This window comes from Serinus canaria, chromosome 2 (assembly GCF_022539315.1).
Source record: "Serinus canaria isolate serCan28SL12 chromosome 2, serCan2020, whole genome shotgun sequence".
Lineage (NCBI taxonomy): Eukaryota > Metazoa > Chordata > Aves > Passeriformes > Fringillidae > Serinus > Serinus canaria.
In genome coordinates, this window is record NC_066315.1 from 52398517 (window position 1) to 52424698 (window position 26182).

The 26182-nt window shown below is 38.8% G+C and overlaps 1 protein-coding gene across 3 annotated transcripts in view; it reads right to left on the reverse strand.

Moving 5' to 3' along the window:
- The window catches only part of GLI3 (GLI family zinc finger 3), a 204706-nt gene that overhangs the window by 112110 nt on the left and 66414 nt on the right, over positions 1-26182 (reverse strand). For all 3 annotated transcript variants that reach the window (XM_050971489.1, XM_050971487.1, XM_030230543.2), the window contains exon 3: positions 25901-26143. In XM_050971489.1, coding sequence (XP_050827446.1) covers positions 25901-26143 — 243 coding nt within the window. The remainder of the gene's footprint in view (positions 1-25900; positions 26144-26182) is intronic.

Consider the following 26182-nt stretch of genomic DNA (forward strand, 5'->3'; position numbering starts at 1 on the left):
AGAGAGAGGGAAACTGGCCTCCTGCCAGGATTTTTGTGAATGGGTGGGTGTGTAGTATCCATTTCCTCCCAGTTCCAGGGGGGAAAAAACAACAAGGATGTAGGGAAATGCTTCAAATTATATGTTATTTGGTCATGCTTCAAAAATGTGCAACTACTGTCACATAATTTGATATTTTCCTAGTATTATGGCTATTTTCTTGCAGCACAACTTCTTTCTTAACAAAGATATTTTTCATTGTGTGCTGAATGTACTCGACTTTTACACACTAAATGTCTATTCATAAAAAATGCAAGCCCTTTAAGTGAAAAAATCTGAATTTATGAGTATAAAGACTTCAATGTACCTTAAGTGTCTTAAATTCTCATTCTGATTTCTGCTGAGCTAACATTTGCTCCCGATATAAAGGGGCAGTAGCAGTGTTGCAAGAGGTCTAAGAGACAATTTCACAGTTGTTGCAAAAATTACAATTTCTCTTAATTATATTCAAAGCATAACTATTGTACTGCAATACTGGCAAGACAAAAAATGGAAAGACCATCTGATGACAAAAACAACAATTAAACACAAAAAATTAGAGGTCTAAGTGGTGAAGTTTGAGGTGTTGCTGCTTTTCCTATAGCTGTATAATCAAATATTTTATTGTCTGGATTTAGTTTTTAAGTACAAATGTACAGTAATTATAAAGCATGTCAGTTGTGCTGTACAGATATCCTAAGCTGAAATAATCAGGCAGCATTCACAAGATTACAGTGATTTAAAAGTCAGCTGCAAAACAAAGCAAGCAAAACTGTCCAAAGTATGTCACAAAACTCATAGGAGAGACCAGACCTAAGAGGAAGGAGTATACAAGAATGAAAGCCAAGGCTAAAAGAGTAGGGCTCCCCAGAAGAGACTGAAATACAAAACCTGTAGATTCCTTAAAGTTATAGTTCCCTAAAGTCAAATCAAACTCAAACTTCAGCATTATTGACTGAACATTCTAATTCAGGTTTTCAGCAAGCTTGGTAGTGTTTTCAGTGCTGGGTCAGAACTCACAGTAAGATACTGGAATAAGAGAATGTTATTTAATTCAGGAGGGATACCAAAAATGAAACATAACTATGCCCTGCCACCCCCAAAATGAAGGCGGTTTAGGTTTCTCCTAACCAGCAGAAAAGTTGCAGGACTGCCCCACGAGAACTTCAGCAGCCATTTGTATAGTTTGCATAACAACAGGTTCATCAAAGAGCTTCTAAGTGAATAGCTTTAGGAGTCACAGGTAAAAGGGGCACTTCGGCCCATCAGCCACAAGCCTCAGAGTGAGCCGACCTATCAGAGTCTGCTTCTGTACCCCAAAGAGCAGTTATGGATCAGCACAAGTAGCAACTCTGTTTATACCTCCTCCCCAGCTCAACTTCACTACAGGATTAAAGAAAGACCTCAGGACCTGCCTGTAAAAAAGCACAGCCTCCAGCCCTGAAAACTAGTGCATGCTTGAAAAGCATTTCGAAGATGCAAAGTAGAGGCTGTCACTTAATGGAGCGCAAGTATGAAATAATGATAACCATTTAACATTCCTGCAGAGCCTTTTGAGTCAACAACTTGTCACCTTGGGCTCAGCTGACAGAGGAGCAGAACCGCCATGCAAAGCAAACAAAGTTCTCCTTGAATCTCTTCAGTCTCTCTCTCTCAGGGTTAGAATTTCTTACAAACTTTTAATTTTTTTTCCAATTTCTTACCTTCAGAAAGGTTATGTATTTTGTTGCTGTCCAGCCACATTGCATGAATACAAATTTTATTCAAGTACAGACATAAAAAGGAAAAGAGAAGAAACTCCTTCTGGCAGGATTTATTAAAAAAGAAAAAAGATTATTTAAAAAGAAATATATATTCAGCCCCTGAAGGCTACATAGTTCCTGGAACAGCATATATTTTGTTTTGGTTTTTTGTTTGTGTTTGTTTCTGGTTTTTCTATATATTCAGTACCATGATTACACATGGATCTGGTAAGTTGTGTACACTTAACTACAGTATACCATAGATGTTGTCCACCATTCGATCAATATTGTGTTTTTCAGTCCAGCACAAGTTCACTCAAACACCAGGATGTGAGCTTTCGTGCTGAACCCATGTGTCAAATATATTCTTTCACCTATTAGGCAACATCAGATAGCCTGAGAGGAATCCATGCTTCTAAAGTTAAGTGGAGGTTTTATTAAGAAAAACATCTATGAGGTAGCTGAGACTACAGAAAAACCTAATACTTCAGGCATGCTCTAGAGACTAGCAAACACAGACACAGGAAGTGGACAGAAACAATGAGGTTCTTCTAAAAATCTCTAAAACAGATCCCTTTTTACTAGCAGGTAAACTGGAAACAAGAATCTCCTCAAGACAATGTAAGATGTGAACCACAAAGTGGAAGAATCACTTATATATTCAGTGGGCACCTGAGAGTTTGGTGGCAAGACTGATATCGGCGCACATTTTCATCCCTAGGACGGTCATATGGTTTCTGGAATGCTCTTTGCACCCACTTTTACATGTGTCTTAGACCAGGCATCTGAGTGAATGAGAAAACTGGCCTATCCAAAAGTTTAGTGCTCAGTCCAAGGGGTTTTTTCTACACTTCCAGAAAACTCAAGGACCCAAATACCTGCAGGACCAATTTACTACACCTTAATGAAGGCTGCCCTGCATGCTTCCAGCTCTCACCACTGACTACACAAGCCTTACACCAGTGACCAACATAATCTCCCTTTATTTATGTTCATCCTAATTCTTAGCCTTCATCTTTCAACCATTTATTTCTTTCTCAGTAGGTACCAACCAAAGGAAGAAGGGAACAACCAGAACATGGGCTATGAATAAATGCTCTGCAATACAAGACACATACATATATGCACAGAGTAAGAGAAATAGAGAACAAAACTATTCTCACACCAGAAAGTTGGTTATGACTTCCATGTGAAAATAAACCACAGGCAGGGCCTCAGAAAAATGTATAGAGCATCATCATCAGTTTCTTTCACAAAAAGAGGGAGATACCTATGCATTCTGGAGCATGGAGACTAAAGACAAAATAAAGACAACTGAAATCTAGTGAGGTGCTAGAGAGACCCAAGGGAAAACAACTAACAACAACTGAACATATATATTAACAGATGCATATGCAGCTTTCCCCTACATGGTGGACTCTGAAAGTAGGAGATTGCTGTTTAAATGTGATCACCAGAATAAAGTATGAGAGAGCTCTATGCCCTTAATTTTGCTGCCTTATCCTCTGTTAAATAAAAAACTCACAGTGGCCAGGTGTTCTGAGTCAGGGTACCCATTAATCAGTATCTAAACATGCTGCAGAGACAGTGTATGAAAAGAGAAGGAAAAATATCTGTCTGAAATAAAGCACAAAGTGAGCAGAATCCAGGAAAAAACAAATGGGAATGGAAGCAATACATATTTACAATAGAAGCAAAACACCTCTAAGACAAATTCCTCTAACTTTTTGGGCACGTCATCCTGCTTCCAAAATTATGTATCTAGAGAACTCATCAGAATAGTCCCAAAGACACAGTGAGGAGGTTAATCCATACAGATAAGCTGAAAGCCACTAACTGACCTGTTATCAATAGGTTGGTTCATAGACCAACACTGACATCAGTAGAAGACTTCAGTGGGCCATCAGCTCATATGTTGAATCAGGCATATTTTTTAAGGGGGAGGCATTTATTTTAGAACTGATTTTCCTTCGCCTGCAACTAGATTTCTATTTCAGTTTACTAACACTTAATGCTAATTTCAACATTAAAATAACCAACAGAACTAATGAAGAAACTGCATTTACATATATTAGCAGTTAAATTTATACATGTTTACCTAGGAAAAAAATATGGGTAAGATCTCAAAAAGACTTTGTGGTTATTTTTAGTTGCCATAATAGGTTGTTAATTCAGTGCAATAAAAACAAATACTAACTACCGAATGGCTACAAAACCACTTGCTTAGTGAAGATGAAAGATATGTACTGACTGCATTCCTGTAATTGTTTTCTATGCAGAAGTGACTGGTGCCATGATTTATTTTTATCTTGAAGATGAATGTCATTAGATTTATCAGATTTACCTATGAGAGCATAAGAAAAAGAAATTTGAAAACATGCAAGCCCACAGCTTTTTCATGTCTTTCATATATTAGTGGTGCCTACACAATCAGGCAGAGCATTTAGACACAGGATAAACTCAAAGTTTGTCTGCCCTCTTTAGCAGAAACCCTAAGACTGTATAAATGAATCCAAAGTGCAGGCCCATTCTCTCTCCAACTCACTTATCGTGAGCTCAAGTCAGGGCTCAGAGCAGAGACAGGTCAGACATCACAGCTCACACAAGGGACCAACCTCATGAAGCTGCTCCTTTACTTTCTCTCTGATACAAAGTGTTTCCAAGAGAAAAGGTTCTTCTACAGCTTTTTTCCCCTCTCATTGTTATAGGTTAAGATGGCCAAAACTGAGCTACGCTGGTTTCCCCTCATGGAGGAGCAATACAGCATGTCATGTCAAATTCTCAATTTCTCGAATTCAAATTCTCAATTTCAACATTCCACCTCAAAAGTGAGCAACTCACCTCATTTCCTACTGACAATGTCTGATTCTCACCAAGTCTCACCTCAGCCCAGCACCAGTGGTGCGCCTGTCATAAATAGGATGCACTTTTCCACGAGGTCAGAAGAAATGGTTAATTTAAATAAAACTTTTCTATTTACGAGCTTGCTTTGGCACCTGGTTTTCACATCAGCATTGCATGAGTATAAATAGGGATGCAAAAGTATGACAGAATCATCCAGGCAAATGTACGTGTAACAGCATCCACGTACATCAAGCTGCTCATGTACCAGTTTTGAGAAGAAAGCTTCCTTACTGACAACAAGTCACTCATGCTAATTGAAGTCCCATGCTAGGGTACAGTAAATGACAAATATCTCAGGATCTTACATGAGAAAGCTTTCCTTTGATACATCTGCAGGCTTGTCGGGCTTTTTTGACATAGTATAAAAGAAAGACATGGGACAGGAGGCTTTTGAGACTCCAAAAACATGAAGGAAAATAATGGAACTCATTACTGAGCACAGTTTTGACTTGTTTAAGATCTGTGTTTGCTAGTGAATGGAACAAATGATGTTACAGGGTGAAAGCTGCCAAGTTTCATTAGAGTACTTCTGTGAAAGTGTATGATCTCAGAGGCTATATATGTTAATTTACAGTAGAGTTTAGATTAAAGTGATGAATGTGTATCTAGTATACATTTAAGCACAATTTTAAAAGAAAACCAAGCTGGGGCCTTCCTGTTCAACATGCCACTGCAGATTCTCCAGCGTAAAAGCAGAGCACCTCAAGGAATTGTTAGTCTCTATTGGCAGAACGACACTGTATTTAATTAAATGTCCACTAGGACTCTAAAGTTCATTTCCTAACCCTGAGTTCAGCTATCAGAATACAAGTAGTTTGAACAGTGCTTCATATCTGCTTGATGGCTAAAAGCTGTCAGAAGGTCCTGTCAAACATGAAACAGAGTAAAAGTTTAATTTCCTGGTAAATTTAGTTGTGTCTTATTTCTCTTTAGCTCAAGATGCTGGTTAGCATTTAGCAGTTTTGTTTCACAGTGAGCAGACCGAATAGAGAACAGCTTCTATTCCTCTGTATGTTTTCTCAGTTATCTCTCCTAAAACCATTTTAGTTTTGGTTTTTTTTCTGTTTTTACACATAAAGAAGACAAACATGGGTGCTATGTATTTATGTAGAAATGTGGCATGTCCATTCTTCAGTAAGCATGCATTTAGATGTTTTTGTTTGTCTCCCCATAAACACATGCCCAAACCACACCCAAACTTGCACAACTCTAGAACTCCAATTCTGTCATTGATATAATAAAGAACACAAGCAGGCTTCCTGCTTATGTCTCACGTACTTTTTTTGAAAGCAATAGGTGATGTCAGGCCAGCTGGGCCTGCATGAGAAATTACACATTAGCTACAAAGAGTAAAACATTGCAGAGAGCCTCCAAGTCAACACTTCCCCAGCTGGTAACTTACCATCAGAGCAGACCAATGGACAGATGATGTTCTGGGGCAGGACACTCAGCTCACCCCCAGACTGGCAGGAGCAGCTCCCCAGGCTACACTGGCACCTTTGGTGTTCCAGGACGGCTACAGGCAGCAGTTGGATGTGCAGCTGAGCGGCACAACTTCATGCCAGGTAGCTGCATGCATTTTGATCAAAGTTCACTTTTTTTTTCTTTTTTTTTTGTAATCAGGTCTGTTTAAACTGAAATTGAACATTGTGCTTGTAGAAACAGGACCTAACAGCATCTGCTGACAGCTGTGCTGATACAAGCACAGCTCCTCTTCAGCGTGACATAGGAAACTGGGGAATGGATTCTGCTCTCTGTTCTGTGACTTCAGGACTATCGACTTCAGCCAGAGATGCAGACAGATACCAGCATAAGGATAAGGAACACTGCTTTACAGAAAAGACTGCCTAAAAATCTCTACCATTCTCCATGAACTGTAGTAATATCCTTGCACATTTGGGTGAGAGCAAGACTTCGAACCATCTAACTACCTGAAGAATGGTGGCAAGCTAATGTACAGAAAATAAGTACGTATTTTTAAATGTATGGGGATGTTTCAGAAGATAAGAGCATGGGTTGTACATAAACAGTGAGGAATCAGAATGATACTCAGGTGGCATTTCCTTTTACACTGAAGCCTTCAAGCTAAAAACAAAGGCTAGTAAAATAAGAAGTTGTGTTTACTGGGTCCCTAGACTTGCCATCTAATACAGCTATTCATCAAAATACTGCATGCTTTTTGCATGACACATGAGTCTTGTTCAATCAATGAAAAGCTTCAAAAAAATCTCCTAAATATTCTATTCTAAACAACACTTTGCGGCTGCAACCACAGCCTGATTTTGATTTATTGAATAATTTGACTGGAGAACACCTTAAGTCACAACAACATTAAATGCAATAACTTTTCATTCCTTTGCTGAACACCATATGAAATTAAACAAAATAAAAATTGACAGCACCAAGTTATCCTGAATCTATTCCAGATGGATTAAGTTCACTGTATGTATTAAGTGGAGGTTTTAGCTTAGGTTTGACATTGCATTTCACTGACTCCCCAAAACAAATCAAAAATAACCCAGGATGTGTTACCAATTCCATTTTAAATCTAAATATTTCTGATACTAATTATAGAGCAAAAGGAGGACATTGAAGACATTTCAACTTTAATAGCCCTGCCATTCTGATTAAAAATATCAGCTTTACATCTGCAAGAAATTTATAAAGTGGACTCTTTACAAATTGTTAGGGAGCAATTTGTGCACAGTTAGTTCTTTGTTTAATCGAGAAATCTGCCCAAACCCTGATTGTGTGCTTATTTCCCTAAGGCTGGGAGTGAAGGTTATTTCATTATGCCTTTTGGGAGCAGCAATCTATCTAATACGTTTCTGAATTATTCCAGACTGAGCCGAAGCTGAACATGAGAACAAAGCCTTGCTTCCACAGCCGAAAGACCAGACTAACTCCCAGCTGGGAAGATTTAGGCAGAGATTTATAAGTACAAACACTGAAGAAATTTGCAAGTAATTGCATGTATTTACTCTCTGTTGTGGTATGCAGTAAACTAACATTTATTAATACATATCAGCATAGCATTGCTAACTGCACCCTTCCTAGTTTCTTATTGCAAGGTTGTAATGAAGGTTTGTTTTTGCTTTTTTTTCTTTATTCTTTCAGGGCAAGAGAACTAGGGGAAGAGGGCAAAAAAATCAGGATTACTGAATAATGCCTGCTATCTATGTATGCTATAATGCACACAAATCTATCTCTGTAATTAAATAAATACTGTAATTTCTGCCAATGAACAGTACTCCTATCTATTCTATTATAAGAACCAAGAAATCTGGATATTCAACATTACTTTGGTGGTTTTTTGATACATATAGAAAATACCCATTTCTTTTATTAGCACCTATACACTCTGCAGGTTCATGCTTTGAAACAACGGTCAGTTTAATTTTTGATGAGGTGTTGGTTCAGCAAGCACTGGTTAAGACTTACTGGGCTGGAGCACCAGTTGCTTTGGAGATCACTCAGTGTACAGGAAAATGACACTAAATATCAACATGTTTACTTGTCCCTGTGGTACCCTCATTCAACTCCAACACAGATGGGGGTTTTGGAAGATTAGGATCTTACTTTGTGGTGTCTTCTTCTCTAAAACTCTTGTTAAAGTTCAAGGCAATTTGAAAGGCATTTACTTTCCACAGGTTTCCCAACAAAAGGAACATGTGGAGAAGTTGTAGCAATATATGCTTTTGGAGAGTGCCAGGGATATCCAGGTTGGTTCCATTCAATGACAGTTCAAAACTGCCTATTCCAAATACAGCATTTCCAAAGCCTGTTTAACATTGCTGGGTGACAGAAGCCCACCTAGCTCACACATCACTTTTAAACCCTACCTATTTAAAAGTCAAGAAAGAAGTAGCTGCGGACAAAATTTTGACTCTGTCCCTGTATCCTCATCAGATAAGGGGGCCCTGGGATTATCTCAGCCAGCTGGAGTGGTGCTAGAACACCAAGGGTGTAGATTCAATCCCTGTCTGGGCCATTCACATAAGGGTTGGAGTTGATGATCCTTGTAACTGAACTCCTGAGTAACTCATGGACCTACCTGAAATTACAATGTCATGGCCTAAACTGATGAGATTTTACAATTGTATTATATCACCTTATCAAACTGTTTTGGTTTAAGAGAGCAAATTCTCTGTTTTGTTAAGTTTATTTGAAGCCAAACATTTCTGTTTAGCCCTTCAAAACGTAAAAAAAAAAAAATTTCCTGTACAGTTCTGTGCAAAGTTCTAAAGGATATATTTATAAAACAGACTTTGAAAAAAAATTAACAGTTAGTGACTAGTATTTGGGGTCTTAAATAAAAGATCATTTATAAGTACTTAGCAAAATATATCAGTTTTAGTAATATTTCATACAAGAGTTCTGTGTAGTTCTTAGTATTGGACACTACAGTTACAAGAGCAGCACTTGGGGTTGAGTTAATATAGTTTAAAGTTGATAAGAATAATGTCCTTATTTACTGTGAGGGTAGTGTAAGATTTATGACAGCCTTAACTATTAATTTTCACATTTATAAGTGCATGGATTGTACAAACTATGAGACAGGTTAATTCTACTGTTGTCATTTAGTAACTGTAACTGGTTATTACAATGAGTGTTTTCTTTAGGGAGTTTCCCCATGAGATCCCTACACTACTTTTTGTATCCAAGTTCCTTTGGGTTTTTTTCTTCTGTTGGGATATGCAGAGTTTCTGCCTTATTGCATTAAAATCCTGTCTCAGAGACAATTAGGCCAGTACTCAACTATAAGAGACTTTTTGAAACAATCTGCAGTTGGTGGATTACAAGGACAAGAGTACACTGCAATATGACAATAAGATTAAGAGCATTTGATTTTTTTTAAATAAAAAAAAAATTACTGAAGAAACAAAAAAAACCCAAAAAAAAAACCCCACAGAAACTTCTTTCACTAAGTGGGGAAAAAAAGGAGCCCATCACGCAAAAATCTAGGTGTGAGTAGAGCTGGCCAGGCTGATAATTGCTCCTTTGAGACCTGACGCACTCACTGCACACTTGACATCATCTGCACTTTCACTGTGAAGCAAAATTAACCACATACATTACAGCACAGTCCATATTCACCTTGGTTACTGGCAAAATACACACAAAGATATCCAACCTCAAGACTAGAAACTAGGACCAAGATTTTTAGAAATCAGAACGCTAAATCAGACTTTAAGAGTGAATTAGAGAAAATACTCTTCATTTTCAAATTACCAAGCCCTAAAGAGCTTCCAGAAAAACTTCTCAATACTCAGTACTTCTGAAAATTCAGCCATTTACTTACATTGCTGCATCAAACTATAGCTTGACTCCAGTTCTTGAAGAAACATTTACAGCCTAAACAATAAGCAACCTTCAAATTACTGTCCCAATCTCAGTTTTTAAGCTTCAGGTGAAAAAAATGTGAAAAACAACACTTTGAAAGGGCATCTAAAAAATAAAGGGTTAAAAAATGTTACCCGACGTGAAACCCAGGCTAGGAAGAGAGATTTGAATCCACTTTGAAAGTTTTCTAGTTAATTAGTAAGGCATGATCACAGCACATTAGACAAAGATTTTTATTTTTGTCTTTGCCACAAACTTACTTGGAAATCTCCAACAAATCTCAAACTGTTTGCCTGTCAGCTGCTATGAACAGAAAATGGATCTGTGCATGCACGGTTTGAGAGAAAAATAGCACTTCATACAGAACACAACATGGGGCCTTTCTTAATCAATCCTGGAGTTTTGTTCATTTTTTGGAAAAAGAAATGTGGGTCAGTGATGAAAAAACATTCCCAATTAATCATTGTTCTATACTGACTTTATGAAAAATCATGTTTTACAACTCCTTTACTATCTTAGAAAACTGCTTGCATGAGCAGATGGAAAAAAATTACTTTCTATTTTCCTCACCAAAGTTACACCTTGAAAAAATATGTAGCACAAACCAGCAAAATAGAAAGTGTATCAAAATTCCAAAAAGGAATCACTTCTAATCATGCTACTTTTAGAAGTACTTCATCTGTGCTCTAGTTTTAGGATTATAAAACCTAATCCTGAACATACAGAAAGCCTTCAGCTGTTTTGGGTGTGGAGGGATTTCATCCCTAATGAGTCCAAAATCAATTTGTTTCCTCTACAGAGCAACCACAACTTTACTGAATGAGCTTTGCCCACCTGCAGAGCCACGGCCAGTGTTTCACACTGCAGCACCCACCACAGAAAACCCCTGCTGGCCACCTGATATACAAGATTTGTATGTTCCTCTAAAGTTTCAGGGTGTTTAGACAAAAGGGAAATGACCCACTAAATGTCAAAGGCTGCTTGAGTACCATTTTGATTCTGATCTGTCACCCAGTATTCAGATCCTTGCTAGACGTTCTAGACTATGGTTCTGCTGCCTTTTCCAAGATGACAAGCTCTGCAGCACATGCAAGCTCAGGACAGGATCTGATAGAGCAGAGTCAACAGAAACAACCTAAGTTTTGAGGATTTTTCTCTTAGCATGAAAGGAAGACAGATCAATAAATCCAAAGCAGCTCTAGCTCTGGGAGACGGGGCAGGAAAAAAGTATACAGAGCAGTTAGGAAAAGTAATGATCCTGTGCATATTTAAGCATGATGAGAAGACTTATATCAGAAGATAAGGGAGACTGCATAAGACTCCACAGAAAATAAGGCGAAAACTTTGGATTACCTTGACAGAAAGGCCAAAGAAAGAGTAATGCACAAGGAGACTCTAAAAGGCTCTGAAAGAAGACAATTTGAAAATCCATCCAGTTTTTTGTTCCTAATCAAATTCTCCATTAAAATGATTTGAATCTCTACTTGGTGTTTAACACAACACTTGGCAGCTACAATTCACTGAAGCAACTTAACTGAGGTGAATTCCTACAGTTCCCAGAGCTCATTGCTTAAACAGATTTTTTGAGTTTATGTTACTTCTTAAAGGCCTAGCAACTGCAATTACTACAGCCACTTCTGAAAGTACTTTGTTTGTACTAACCACACCATTCAGTAGCTTATGGCATCTGTGTGTGTAAATAAATAAATATAATACTTGATACAAACACTTCTGCTGTGTTGCTTTTTTGAATTTTCAGGTTGTTAAGTATTTTTCAAATACAAATAAAAAGACTCTGGTATAGCCATTGGACTTTGAACAACTCCTAGTCCACTCCTACATATGTTAGCATGAGATCAGTTTTGACTACAGTTTTGTTCTTTTGTAGGAAAAAAAATCAAATATTCTACTGCTAATAATATAGAATGCAAAATTTACTACTATTGAAAAATTTTGTACTCATGAGAGGTATAAAACCCCAGAGATGCAAAAGAATTTTTAACATATGTAATACAAATATATATACACGTGTGTGTATGTATTTTTACACATATATAGCACCTGCTGCAGTGGATTTATATAACGTCTTACAAAACCCTATTTTTAGCCCATTATAACTTTCTGAAAACTTGTTTTTCAGGAGTCTTCAATGATTGTTTGAATGAGCAGAAGTAAATATTATATTTTTGCTTTATGTCACAACAGGAAAAAAAACTAAAAACAAATACCCAGGTTTTCATTTCATAGACTGATTTACTCTCACAATGAAAAAAATGGCTGAACCATACACTTTGAACTCCCAGAATGGTTAGTTCCCACTGATTTCTTGATATATTTGTTATTTAGAAAACACTAATACTACAATTAGTAAATGTTCCCATGGTGTATGTACTAACAGTGCAACAGCCAGCCATTTCACTTCCTTGTCTCCAAGAAACATTGTTTTTTACAACCTGGATGAAGACAAGCCCAGGAGTCAGCCCAGGGCCCAGTAGGAAGCTCTATCCATTTCTTGCCTCGCTGTAGACTGTGCTGTTGACCACCGCATCACATTCCTGACAAGCAGTCTGAAATCAATCCTCCCCTTTTTCCTATCCAGCCCACTTGTGTTTGGGTGAAAAAGGAGCCAGGGCTCTTTGGAGAAGAGGTCACAACTTGGGTTGGTGTTGTCAAGCACATTTTTTTACCTGGAAAACACTTAACTATGTGACGAAACGCTGTTAAACTGCACTGCAGTTGACATTCAGTTTGAAAAGATGCTTCATAACGACATCTTTACACTGGAATTACATAAATAGCCATTAAATTCAGTTAAACCTAGCACTGCCAGTTTTCATGCATTTATGATCAGGTGGAATAAAAAAACCCTTCACGTTCCCTGTGTTTTATGAAGTCAAAAATGAAATAGCAACCTCCTGATTAGTTCCACAGAAGTATAAACTGCTGACAACTAGCTCTAACATAAATTTGAAGAAGGTGAATAGAAATTTAATATCATGTTATTCAAAGTATTTGTAGCTTAGGCACAGTAAGTATAGAATATTTTATTTGTAAACATATTCAATATGTTCATCAAGACTATAGCTACAGCACTTGATTGGATGTGCATAAAATGGCACACCTCTCTGATTTATATGAAGTTAGAGTGCCAAGAATATGTCTGTATTTCTTCAGACAACAGGTCTTCTTGAAGGGATCTACAGCACCTAACATCATGACTTCTCATTACCTTTATTTGAGTTAGTATTTTTTTCCTTAGTTTCTGCTTCTCTCATCCTTCCACCCTCTCAGAATTTGCTAACAGGGGAAATAATTGTATGGGCAGAATTTAACAATCTTCACAAACACAGTAAAAATTAAACACCTGCACTAATTTTATATTATGGGCAGTGTATGAAGGTAACAGACATAGTTATGGTTATAATGGCACCATACAGTTTTATATAACCAGCATTAGCTATAGAGTTTCCTATAATATTTTTATATATAAAGAAAACTAATCTGTTATACATACATTACAAGCACTCTTTAACATACCAGATAACTTCCAAACAGAATGCTCAAAACAAAACCCAGAGGGTTTATGAAGGTGCTGTTTCCCTTGCCTTTTATTCATAAAGTTGAACCACTACATAAGCCGTGACTTGTTGTTCTGTAGGCAATGATGCACAACTCATTATGTTAAACCAAAAGGATTCAACTTTTAGCTATTGCTGAGTTTTCTAGGTGGAAATTGTTTGTTGCCTTTTTTTAAACTAAAATACACTATCACTTGTCATAATAAATTGAATTAGAACCATCAAGATGTTCGATATTGGTTCAGAAGCGCTAAACTTAATGACTTCAACTGCAACATAGACAAGAGTCTCCTAAACTGTTTATTACCCTCAGAACAGTAACTTTACTTTCCCCTGTCCGAATCATGGATACTGTTTTCAGCAGAAACCTTGTCAGTCTTTTACTTCAGCCACCATCTTGAAGTTACAGTATCAAAATTACTTTGTAACACTCAGTGCAATTAGGGAAATAATGAGTGACACTAGGAAAAGAGACTCCAGGTCTGAGTCTATTTTCTTTGGAAACATTCCTTTCTTGGAATCAAGGATGCATGCCTTTTTTTCCTTCAAGAGGCAGATCTGTAACAGAGTTACACAGAAACAATACCAAGAACAGAATGTACTGGGGAGCTGGAAGGCACTTGCCTGCTATTGCACCTCCAAAACCAGGTGTGATTCCCACATGAGTAGAAATTTCAGCAAAAGCAAGCTTTGTAATTTCCAAGTGGCAAGTGTATTTTCATAAACAAACCTTTATAAAGTGACGGTATGTTCTTTTAATAAACTAATGCTGATAATTGACAACATTCCCACACCTTCAACACTGAGCAGAACAGCATGAATGCAACATCCACCAGTGCAGGCATGGGAATAAACCAGCAAAAGGGTGATTTTTGATTCTGAAGCCAAACATCATCACTCCCCTCCTTTCAGAAGCAGAAAGGGGGGCGAGGACAAGAAAAGAAAAGAAAAAGAAAGACAGCCAAAACCAGCAGGCTAAGTAGAGTAATCGGAAGCATACAATTTACTGCTAATGGTTCAGTGTCTGCAAAGGACTGCTCAAGATGTGCTCAACAAAAACTCAGTAATAGCCAAAGAGGAAAGTAAAAAAAGGCAAGATGTTTGGCTTTACTTTCTGTCAAATACTGTTAAATATGAGCCACTTAAAAAAATAGAATGAAGGAATCCAATAATGCTTTGTACAGGTGGTAGTGAGGTCCCTGGCTGGGCCTCCAGACAAAACCATTCCCATGTAAACCTTAAAGAGGATTAATCCTCAAGGACCACTGTAATGAGACCTTAAAAGGCTGAACAACAGCAGCCTATCATGGAGGGAAGCAGTAGCCTGCTCCCAGAAGTCTTCTCTAGCAGAGTTACATCAAAGCAAACTGGGACCAGTAAGCAGGATTCTGCAAGAATCCCTTATCTCAGCGCTAGCGGATGCTTCTCCTCTGATTGTCTTGAACTGCCACCTGTCCCAGACATCTTTGAAGGCAATGCTAAGCTGTGATGGATCTGACCTCCTTGAGCTGAGATTCTTTTATGTCTTTCTTCATTTTCTGCTCTGTTACATTCTTTCCCTGTAACACACACTACATGAAACAAAGGGAGTTCTCACTCCTTGCCTTACTGTCCCCAGCTATTTGAAAGCAAAAAAAAACAATGTTAAGGATTATACTTCACCCGCAATATGGAGCTGTCCTCAGGAGACAAGCCTCTTATTTTTGAGAGTTATAACTAGATGGCTTTTACACGAAGGGACTTTAAAATGAGGTTCAACATTGCTGGGAGCCAAGATATGAAAGCTGCATATCAGAGATAGCTTAAAAAAACAAAAAGGTTCATAATACAGAAGTATACAAAAAATCACATTGTGAAAATGAGCAGGAAAATAACCAGGAAGCACCAAGCCTCAGAGAAAACACCAAATGATTGTAGTATATATATATGCATCCCATGTTGTGCACCAATAGCCTATAATACCAGTGTCCACCATACAGTGCCAAAATCAGCCTAGATTAAAATAAAAATAACTGGCCACTACAAATAAAATAGCAGGTTTTCTACTTGAGACAAATGCCTACACTGACATAAAGTATTGCACCCGGCCCCCCACAAAGGGATGTGGCTGCACCATGAATGCTGCACATCAGGGCTGGTTTATAACCAGGGATGTGCTGGCAACCACACTCACGCTGACTTGGTGACATGTACCTGCAGTAGGACCAGCCAGAGTTACAGAGCTGAATATAAATCCAGCTGAACATCATCAGATTTTTATCTCATAGCTACAAGCCATAATATACAAGTCACCATGGCTCTAAAAAGGCTGGGCTGAGGAGGAATACTGCTGCAACTCCCACCTCTGGCTTCTCACTTTTGCACTCAATTAATTTTGGACTATTTTGTAAGTTTTTTTCTTCTAAGTACATGGCGATGTCAGAAGAACAAGAAGCAAAATATAGCTATGCTGAAGAGGATTGCTGCCTGCCAGCAGTATCTCTCAGTTCCCCAAGCTGATAAAATAAAATGGTGTCATTAGTTGCAATTAGGTGCGACTTATGGAAGCTCTATGCAGCAGGATGGGAGCAGGACAAGAAAGCACCCTTCTTGAGTGCTTTTGAAGCTCCCTAGGAAATCACAGCTGGAAGAATAAAATTCTGAATCAAACAGCTGGGCTAGACTCTGTGAAAGACTGCAGCAAACAATGAGCAGATATGGAGTCTGAATAATAAGTAAAAAAAAGGCACCACATGGAAAACACCGAGAAGACCCTGACAAGACCAAGACCTATTGGCACGTGTTGCCAAATAAATGTAGCCTATAGGCAAGCTCCAAAGGAATGTGAAGATGGCTTCTTCCCATCTATGAAGCAATTCCCACAACAGGGTATTGTGCTTCAAGACCACAGAGCAATGCCAGGCTAAGCACCAGGCTCCCTTAGGGAAAATACAAAAATCATTTCTCAACAGACAGCAGAACACACCATTTCAGATGAGTGTCTCCCCAGAGAGCTGCGCCAATACCTTGTGTAACCTTAACAAACAGTATCCATGCCTACATCACTTCTTAAAAGCAACCTAGAGGCCACCCCCTCATGGTAAGGCACGACACCCTTGTGTTTTGCCAGCCTCCAGGCACAGCCCCAGCAGAAAGTGGCCCAACACACCTCTGGTCCAGCAGGACCTGCATGCCCAGGCAACCCCCACGTGTAAATGCAACACAGGCAATACTCCCACAGGCTATTTACCAAAAAATTCCAGACAGGGAGGCTGGTCACAACACAGACACGGCATGCTTTAAACCCACATGTACAGACCACTTTTCAGAGCAGAATACACAAGAAACTGACATCTATGGGAAGAAACACTACAGCAGCCCTTGTCCTCCCCGATCCTGGTTTTTAATGCACAAAGGATGAACGGCACTACTAAATGTCAGATGTGTGTTAATCTGATAAGTAACTACTGACTTTGAAGAAACGTGCTATTTCTGCAAAAGAAATGGAAACATTTTCACAGGTCACAACTCAGGTTTTTAAATTGTTTTGTGGGGTTACATGAAAACAAATCAGGCCTTTAGCCTTTATTTAAAGAGGTTTCTTCCAGTTTGCTTTATGTTTTTAAATTAAAAACAAAAAAAATTAACCGAAAACTTTTAACAGTGAAAAAAGCAGAGACCATAGCCATTGCCAGTCTCATGCAATATAAGGACTTAGATGAGCAGGACACACATCAGGCTTTCCAAATCAAACATCCCAAATACTGGGCAGCTCAAAAATTAGTTAATAATGTATGATTAGTGCTCCTCTTTTCCCTCCTAGTTAAAAACAAAAAAAAAAAAAATTCCGCTCCTATCACAGCAGTAATTAATGTTTTTGATGTCTGGCACCAATTTTATTGTTAACAGCACTGTTAGATCAGTGGTGTTAATGCCAATTCAAATACCGTCCAGCATGAAGAACAGCTTTGGTGCCAGCAGTTTCCTATCACTGTACCATGCTGGTCCATCCCAGTAAAGTGAGCAACCAATGTTTATACACAATTTAGGCCTTGATCCAAATTTCATTCATCCAAGTAACCCGAGTCCATTTCAACAACAATGTCTAACAGAACTCAAGGACAAAGCTTGAAGCTTTCTTAAGTTGTATCTGTATGTAGGCTGGTGAAAAAAAAACCCATACAAATCAAAATCAGTACCTTTTCACACTAGGAAGTCTGAAATACTGGAATGAAATTCAGTTCAACACATTCTAACTTATTAGTTATTTGCTTCAACACTTGGTATGGTGTTACACTCAGCCATTGCCATAATCAGCCACTTATTTTGAAGTATTTCATATGCTATAACTTTTGCTTGCTACCACTGGCTATTTCAATGGAGACTGTAAATGGAGGAATAACAGTGTTCAGCTCTTCATCTGCAAAATGGTAACACGGATTCTTGGGAATTATGATTTTAAATTGCAACTAGCAAGAACAGGCAAGATAAAAGGGTAGAATCTAAGGAAACTGGGGATTATTTCAAAGTTTATTGAAGCCAGCAGCTGTAGATTCATTGAATTCACTGGGTTCTGGATCAGCATCATTCAACTGTTTCGGAAAAATGATGGCTCGGGCCAGCTGAAATGTAAAAGGGAAACTAGAATACACAATGGGGGACCCTCTTTACTACCTTATTCAGTGTGAAACATGAAAGAAGCATAACTGAGGTTAGAAAGCAATTCTGTTATCTGGTGAGCTATCTGTTTGAACTCCAAAAAACGGCAAGACAATAAAAAAAAAAAAAACAGTAAAGAAAGCAATATTGAAAGAGTGGTCTGTAAGTGGTAACCCTTACTTTTAAGAGGAAGTATGAAGATGTACAAACCTGCACTTACATACATTCCCACGCACATAGTGCCTTTCCTGCTGCTGTGTACCCACCACCCCACATGCCAATGACCACGTGGCAACACAGCAGCTGTACTCTTTAAAACACAGCTATGAATACTCAGTATATTGAGGGTAATACTGCTTCTCCGCACTGGTGGTTGCAGCCTGGGCTGCAAGCTATATTATCAGAAATCAATAAAGTTAGCCAGTATAAGTCTGACTGAAGGGGTAAGCATTCCTAACACGATCTCCAGACTCAGATGTGATCCACTCAGCAAGCTCAAGAGCCCCAGTTGTAAGTAATTTGATCAGTGTTTTAATAAGAGTTTAGAGAGTGCTGTGTAAACTACCAAGACTAAGAGGTAAAGAGCCAGGCTAAGAGGAAGCTAATTGTGCTGGTAGGTGTGAATAAAAGGAAGTAGAGGCTATGGCTAAGTGGCTCTCCTCTTAAGTACTGAGCTCAATCAATAGGAATAAAGCTGTATCTGCCAGCAATCCTGAAAATGGTTCAGCAACCAAAGCATTTAAGCTGTCATAGAGGTAAAGGCTTGTTCAACCCTGGACTCCAACAGGAGGCTAGTACTGACAGACTTCCATGGGACAAGCTTGAAACTGAACTTTGACTACAGGGACCATGTTGCCTTTCAAATCCCCCTTTGACAAGTCCATGGTCAATGCCATGCAGAGAGCAGGCCCATGGTCTCCACACACTCCCATTACTCCACTGACCACCTGCATCCTCTGTGACACAATGCCCTCCTTCTGTGCCCACACAAGGGACAGGGGACAAGAGCAATGAAAAAGAGAGCACATCCAGATCTCAAGCACCCAGAATGAAAGAGAATTAACACAAGAGACTCCCGACAGAGTCTTTCACAGATCTGTACACATTAGCTACTCTGCAACCGATTTATTGCTGCAGTTTTCTTAACAAAAGCTGGGCAATGACAGCAGAGATGGAGCAAAAAGTCCCAATTTAAATCTTTGTTTTCTACATTTAGACACAACATTTGAGGATTCTGCTGGCTAAATCCAGACTGATAGGGCCACCTTAAATCCCTGATATTCATACCGAGTTAAGAGATATGACCCAGGATACAGGGAATGACCAGGCTGGCAGTCACACCACATAGGATCTTCACAGGCATGAAAATGGCACTCAATGCCAACCTCTACTTATGCAATTAAATTCACTCTAGTAATTTTGCCCAGAGAGAACCCCAAAGCAAGAAAACCATCTCACTTTTCTCCCCACCTTCCACCTGCTGATGCCAGTTACATTGTAGGCACACAAGATCAGCCCAAATCCACTACAGACCTTCTCTTTTAAAAGCATTGTGACAAATGTCCGTGTATCAAGGAATACAACAACTTTTGAAGAAGCTTTTCACTCTCTCCTGATTTAGGGACAGAGGATCTGCCTTGATGCTCAAGAGATGGATTACATTATTTCTTGGCTTTTTCTTCACAGTTCTTAACCATTTTTCTGTGGCTCTGAGCAATGAATTCTGTCTCTTTCTATGAAGGCAGTATACAACAAATGCATACTGTAAAGCAGATAAAAAAGCTTCAGCTGGAAAAAACAAATCAAATCCATTAGTGGTTTTGTATTTGTCCTGTCTTCATCTTCCCTGTTCTTTAAAAAAACAAACAAACAAACAAAAAAACCCCACATATAAAACCTCATCCCACAGCTTTCTTAAATGCACTTGAACACTAGAACAAGAAACAAGGAGACATTAAAATAACATTTTTAATGTGCTTCTCAAAACATTTTTAGAATTTTGAAGTCCAACAGAATTACAGAGCTACAAATAATTTTTATAATTTCTTATTTAGAAATAAGAAATCTCCAACATCCTATTCTACTGAATCAAACCAGGCCAAAAAAAAAAAAACCCAAACAAAAAAAATCAAACCAAACAAAAAAGAAAAGAAAAACAAAATGAAACAAAACAAAAAAACCCCAAACAAATAGCAAAACCAAAACCAAACTAACAAAAAAAATCACCCAAACCTACAAGTTCACCTTTCAATTGCTCAATCACATTACACTTCAAAGCTTTCCAGACACTGGCAATTCTGGAGTCTGCCTCATGCTGAGGAGAGAAAAAATGCATAAGAAGAAAGAACATATCTACATACTGTAAATCTATAGGTGCAGTTGTTACTTCCATATGAGACCATCACAAAAGAGACACTGCTGATTTCACAGGCCTCAGGAGAAATGGGCAGGAGTACTTGTAATGAGCAGTTTCAAAAACAACACTGGAGGTTTGGAAGGCATCTTGGAGAAGCTGTTTCAACTTAGAAGCTGCTAAGCTTACAAGGTCTGCAGCACCTTCCTAAATTTCACACTGAAGCTGCCTCTGACCATAAATTTGTATTTGAGAACAGTAATGTTTTTTGTCGGAGGCTATTGAAAGATACTGTTATATTTTAGACTTTTAATCCCAAAAATGTTTTTGCAAACACACTAATTTTTTTAAAGACTCACACTTCAGCTGCTCAGCTGACATGAGCAGGCTGACATTCACTTTTATAACAGAGGCTTTTTTCCTTGTGAGTTCTATTAAAAGCTTTAGATTTTACTTTTTTCAACTACTCCTACTTGACAACATTTGGAAACCACCCCATAAATCACTGTCAGTAAAGAGTTTTGTTACTAGAGTGCTTAAGCCTCTCCCCTGCAAAATGCTGCAGAGTTGAAGTAGAATCCAGATTCTCAGAGGCCAAACTCAGTTTAAAACTAAAGAGCACCTAAATGTATTTAAAGACTCTGGCCCTAAATCTCTAGAAAGGTTCTCCAGTGACATTTTCCTACCACTGTCCAACCAGGCCAGGTAGAAACTCTCTACAAAAAGCTGTCCTGGTCTCCTGTCACCAAAAGACACTGGGAAACTAGAGGTGAAATAAGAAAAGTGCCTGCTTTGGGGCTTTCCAGAAGTGCCTTGGTTGTCACTCTTGAGTGCCAAATTATGCCAGGTAGATGACAAAGAAGGCCACCACCTACCCTCTACAAGCCCTTTCCATGAGCCCATCTCCTGGTGGTGACCTGGACTGCTCTCACTGCCAAATGTGCCACACATAGTTGGCCATTGTGGTTCAAGAGTCACTGCCATGAAAAGTCATTGCTTTCCAGTTACTGCAGTTTAAAACAGTGTTTCCAGCTAACAGCTGGCATTTTTAGAAACAGAATACGATTCCCCTTTTTTTCCACACTCCCTTTTCCTTTCTAATGGGGATATGAAGGAAGGGGAATTCTTGTCAACAGAAATTAAAGCTAGCAAATGAACAAGTGCACCTAGTGAACCAGTATTGTATTTTCCTTGCTGGGTTCTTTCGTTCATGTTGCAAATTGATTTTGAGGTGACACTAACACTGGGTAATCTAACTTGGGCAGTTATGCAAGGCCCAGTCCTTACAAAGCTAAGCCCAAGAACAGTCAGTGGGAACTGAGGGCAATCAATACCTTTGGAGGCCTAATCCTATGAAATGTGCAATGAGCAGTTCCCACTTCCCCAGACAGATACAGAAGCTTCAACACCAGCAAAATAAATCCTTGGTAAGAAGAGGCAAAAAAAGAAAAGGAAAAGGAAAAAAAAAGAAGGTTTCTTTGCACTGCTTTCAGCTAGTGCAACCTCTCTGAAGATGAAGTGATTTACCACAAAGAGAATCCTGCAAGGGCCATACATTCCTCTATATATAAATATTTGGATCAGAGCCAAATGATCAGTCACTGCTTTTTGCTTAAGATAATTCTTTAGATTTTGCTAATTAGGTACTAACAATTCTTTCAGACGATCTGTGTAACCCAGGGAAGAATATCAACAGTATGTTTTAAATCAAAGTGTTTACATCAGGAATGATTCATTTTTTCCATGAGGAATGACTTGTGTGACAGGCAGTCTTAGCACTACCATAAATCTAACATGAAAATTAAAATTGTGGAAGAAAATAACAAAGGCAAGTTGCTATCCCCATCTTCCCTGCCTCAGCCCCAACTCTAGAGATGGAATGATGGAATTTACATTAACAAGGGGCTCCAACTACCACTGGAATTAGTGTTTGAGAAACTCAGGATTTTAAATCCTTTTAAGAAACACTGTGATTAAGGTCAGTAGCTCTGCTCTCCTCAACAAAGAAAAGGAGCTAACTCAAGCTCTTCTGTCATCTGTCCTAAAGCCTTTTTAAAGAAAAAAAAGTTTTTTAGAAGCTAAACAAACACAACCAGCATCTCCCTCTTCCTTTGTGGGCTGTGTTTAAACAGTGGTTAAGAAATCCATAACAAAAAAGACAGGAAAGAAAAATTTCTGGTTTAGGCCTGTGTTTTCCCTTTTATCTGTTGGAGAATAGAAGGCTGTGAGCTGAGCATGGGACCGCATTCACATTCTCAGTTGCTAAATGGTTGAGGGGCTCTCTGGCGGTGCAGAAGGGCTGCCAGCTCCATAGCATGTTTCATCCCAGCTGTTTGAAAAGCTGGTTCACTTGAAACACAGCCATTATCCCCACCCACACTCTGCAGGAGAGCAAACTCCCCCTCAATGAGGGATTTCTTCCACATTTATGGTAACTATTATTACCAACATTTACAACATCAGTCATTTTAATTAGAAAAAAAATTAAAACAAAAAAAATCCTGCAATGCACAAACAGACACACATGTGTTTACATGTAAAAATGCAAATCACTCAAGTTGTTTCTAATAACTGCAACTCATGGAAGGAACATGCATTCTACACAGAACTGACTTAAACACCCTTTTCTTTTTTTGCCATAAAAACATACAGATGTCTTTCTTCAAAAAAATTATTTTCCCTTTTCCTGTGTTACAGGAAGCCTGCCCACACTTTTAAATACAAAGTGGGTATAAATAGAAGCATGAATTAGGCATCTTGAGAAGTCTATATTTTCCAGCCACAGGGAAACTAAGAAATTACTGTAAGTGTTTACACATCTGACTATGTTGAATTAAACGTTTTCTATACATATGCCCAGCAAAAGTAGCAAGAAATTAAGAGAGGAAAACAATAGCCTCTCTGGTTCTTTACCTGTTGATACAGTGTACATTATTCAGCCTTCTTCATATGGACCACTAAAAGTGTCAGTCTTAATGCAGTCACCACTCTGATGAAAGCATATCTTACATATATAAATGATACAACTACTATGAAAATTTCAGTAAGATTGTCTGCTTTCCTATAAATCTAACTAGACATTTGTCTTTTTAGTTGTCTCTCTGTATCATAGCTATTAAAGGTAAATAAAAGCATGATGGCTCTTTTCATGACATTAATAGCTTGAGGGACCTTATAAATCAGTGAATACAAAAGTACTACTCATTACAGGAGAGGGAAGCAGGTCTGTCCATCTGATGCTTTCTGACTTAGATTTCTGTTTCAAGATCTTGTTGCTCATTTAAAATTAACTCATCTCCTGTTTCTCTGCTGTCATATGGTGGGGAACTTCTCGTGTTCTCTCAACTTCTGACATCAATGTTTTGCTAGTAGTCCACACAGCCTAACTAGCTAGCATTAATGGTCACAATGCAGACACAGTAGCTTCATTAAATCTTGACAGCTCTTGTCAAAAGGTGAATTTGGGAAAATAAACTCAAAATAAACTCATTGCAAACCACTCAGACACGTCCTGACTGACCGGATCTTTTTCTTCTGTCAGAACCTTCAGTGATTTCAGTAACACTTTGAACAAAATTTAAGGGGTGAGCTGGCAGCTGGTCAGATGGTCAAAATGGCATGAATCTTCCCCACTAAATTCAGCATAAGTTTGTTGGTTTTGAGGGCTGTTTTTGTCACACATTTCATTTCTCCCCAGCTGTTCTGCCTACAAACAGAGAAGTTATTTTGCCTCCTCAATAATACTTCTTAGTTTTGTTAGGGTTCTTTTAAGCTAGATTTGGGCATTTGCTAACCCAGAAGCTAGGAATGGTGCCTTCCAACCCCCGAGGTAATACTTGTATGCTCTGCTGCTCACGAGTGGCCATTTGCACTGCACATTCATGCTTCTCTGGCAGGAGTCTGCCACTGGTGTGCTACAGCAACTGTGTGCTCCTCAACAGAGAGATGAGTAACACTCCCAGAGGGTTTGAGCAGGTTATACGAGAGCAGGAAAGGAAGGTGTACAAAAACCAACTGACTACACTGAAAAAGAGCTCAAAAGTTTAACTGCAAACTTTTTTCCTAAATACTGATCTAAACTATACAGACAACAAGTGTTCGCTTTCTCATAATACCTCCATCCTTATTAACAATCAGGCTTTTTTTTTTTTTAAAGGAGGTTGGTGAGACTTAAGGTTGTGCAAGACATACTTTGATCTGCACCCTGATGAGTGAACATTCCCCTTTGCTGCTAGCCCAACTAATGAAGGGATAAAATTAGCTTTTATCCCTGGCACTTTCTTTAGCAAAAAACATGCGCTAATCAGCTGTCCTCACTAATCAGTCGTCTGGTTAATGACCCTTTGCCTTAAAACACTAAAATTTCTGAATGATGTTAAAAAAAAAAGGAAAACCAATGCAGACTGCTCTCTCTTTGTGGGTCTTAAGCCTATCATCTGGAATTGGAGACTGAAAGGTTAAATGGCAAATCTGTATCCTGACTGGGTGATAAATCTATAATCAAAAGGCACAAGCCTTGACACCTCAAGATGTACTTCATTACTACACAACTAAATGATCTTTTTTCTCTTTTTTTTGTAAACTAGAAACAGATGGAAAAAAAAATTGCTTAACTCCTTCATACTTTGCGCCTGTGGAGAAATCCACTCCACATCTGTGTCCAAGTGTCAGTTAATTTCTTACTTTTTTATTAATGCCGGAGTGAGAATTCAGAAGTTGAAACCATTTGCCTTTTTTCCTCCCCCTTACAACTTCAGGGAACTATAGCTGGGAAAGAAAATTGCAAAAACACTCCATCAAGCCTGCATTCTCAAACATTCTTAAACACTTGTGAATGTCTAAAAAAACCCTCCTAAACAAAACAAAGAGTCCCAAAGCACAAAAATAAGCCTTCCAATTCCCCAAATTCTAAGTGTACAGGGCACAGTCCTTCTTCCTCTCAATAACATACTTTAACATTGTTTTAAAAGAGGGATTTTTAAGGCCTGTTTCATTTTCCTTCTCTGCTAGCTATAGTGAGGCCCATTTTTCTTCATGTTTTAAGGAGGTGGAGTAAAACACAACCCTGGATGGCTGAGGAGGATTAGCAACAGATGGATGTCCTGTGGAAGTCCCTTTGCAGAGGCCTGCGGTAATTTCTACCTGCAGTGCAACTGCACCCTGGTTTTTAACTTCAGGAAAAAGAAGAGATTGCATTTACCACAAACACCACTCCCTCCACATAAAGCAGTTCTCCCCGGGGACAATGCAAAGTGACAAAACCACATTAAATTTGACAGCCTTCCAACTTTGCATCCCCAAATGAGCCAGCGATCGATACTCACGGTAATGAGGGTCCATGTAGCCGTTTCGGGGGTCCATGGTAAAGAGCGTCCCGCGGTACGGTACGGAAGGTTCGGGAAGGTGCGATATAGATCCATGGATCTCCTTCTTGATTAATGAGGCCCTTTCCTCACTCGACGTGGAAGGCTCTTCACTGATCTTGCCGAGGCCTTGCCCACCCTGCGGCTGCATTGTGATCGCGTTCCTTCTCTCTCTGTGATAGGTCTGCCCAGGACTTTCATCCTCTGCAAAAAAATGAGGGAGAAGAAAGAGAGAAGGGAAGA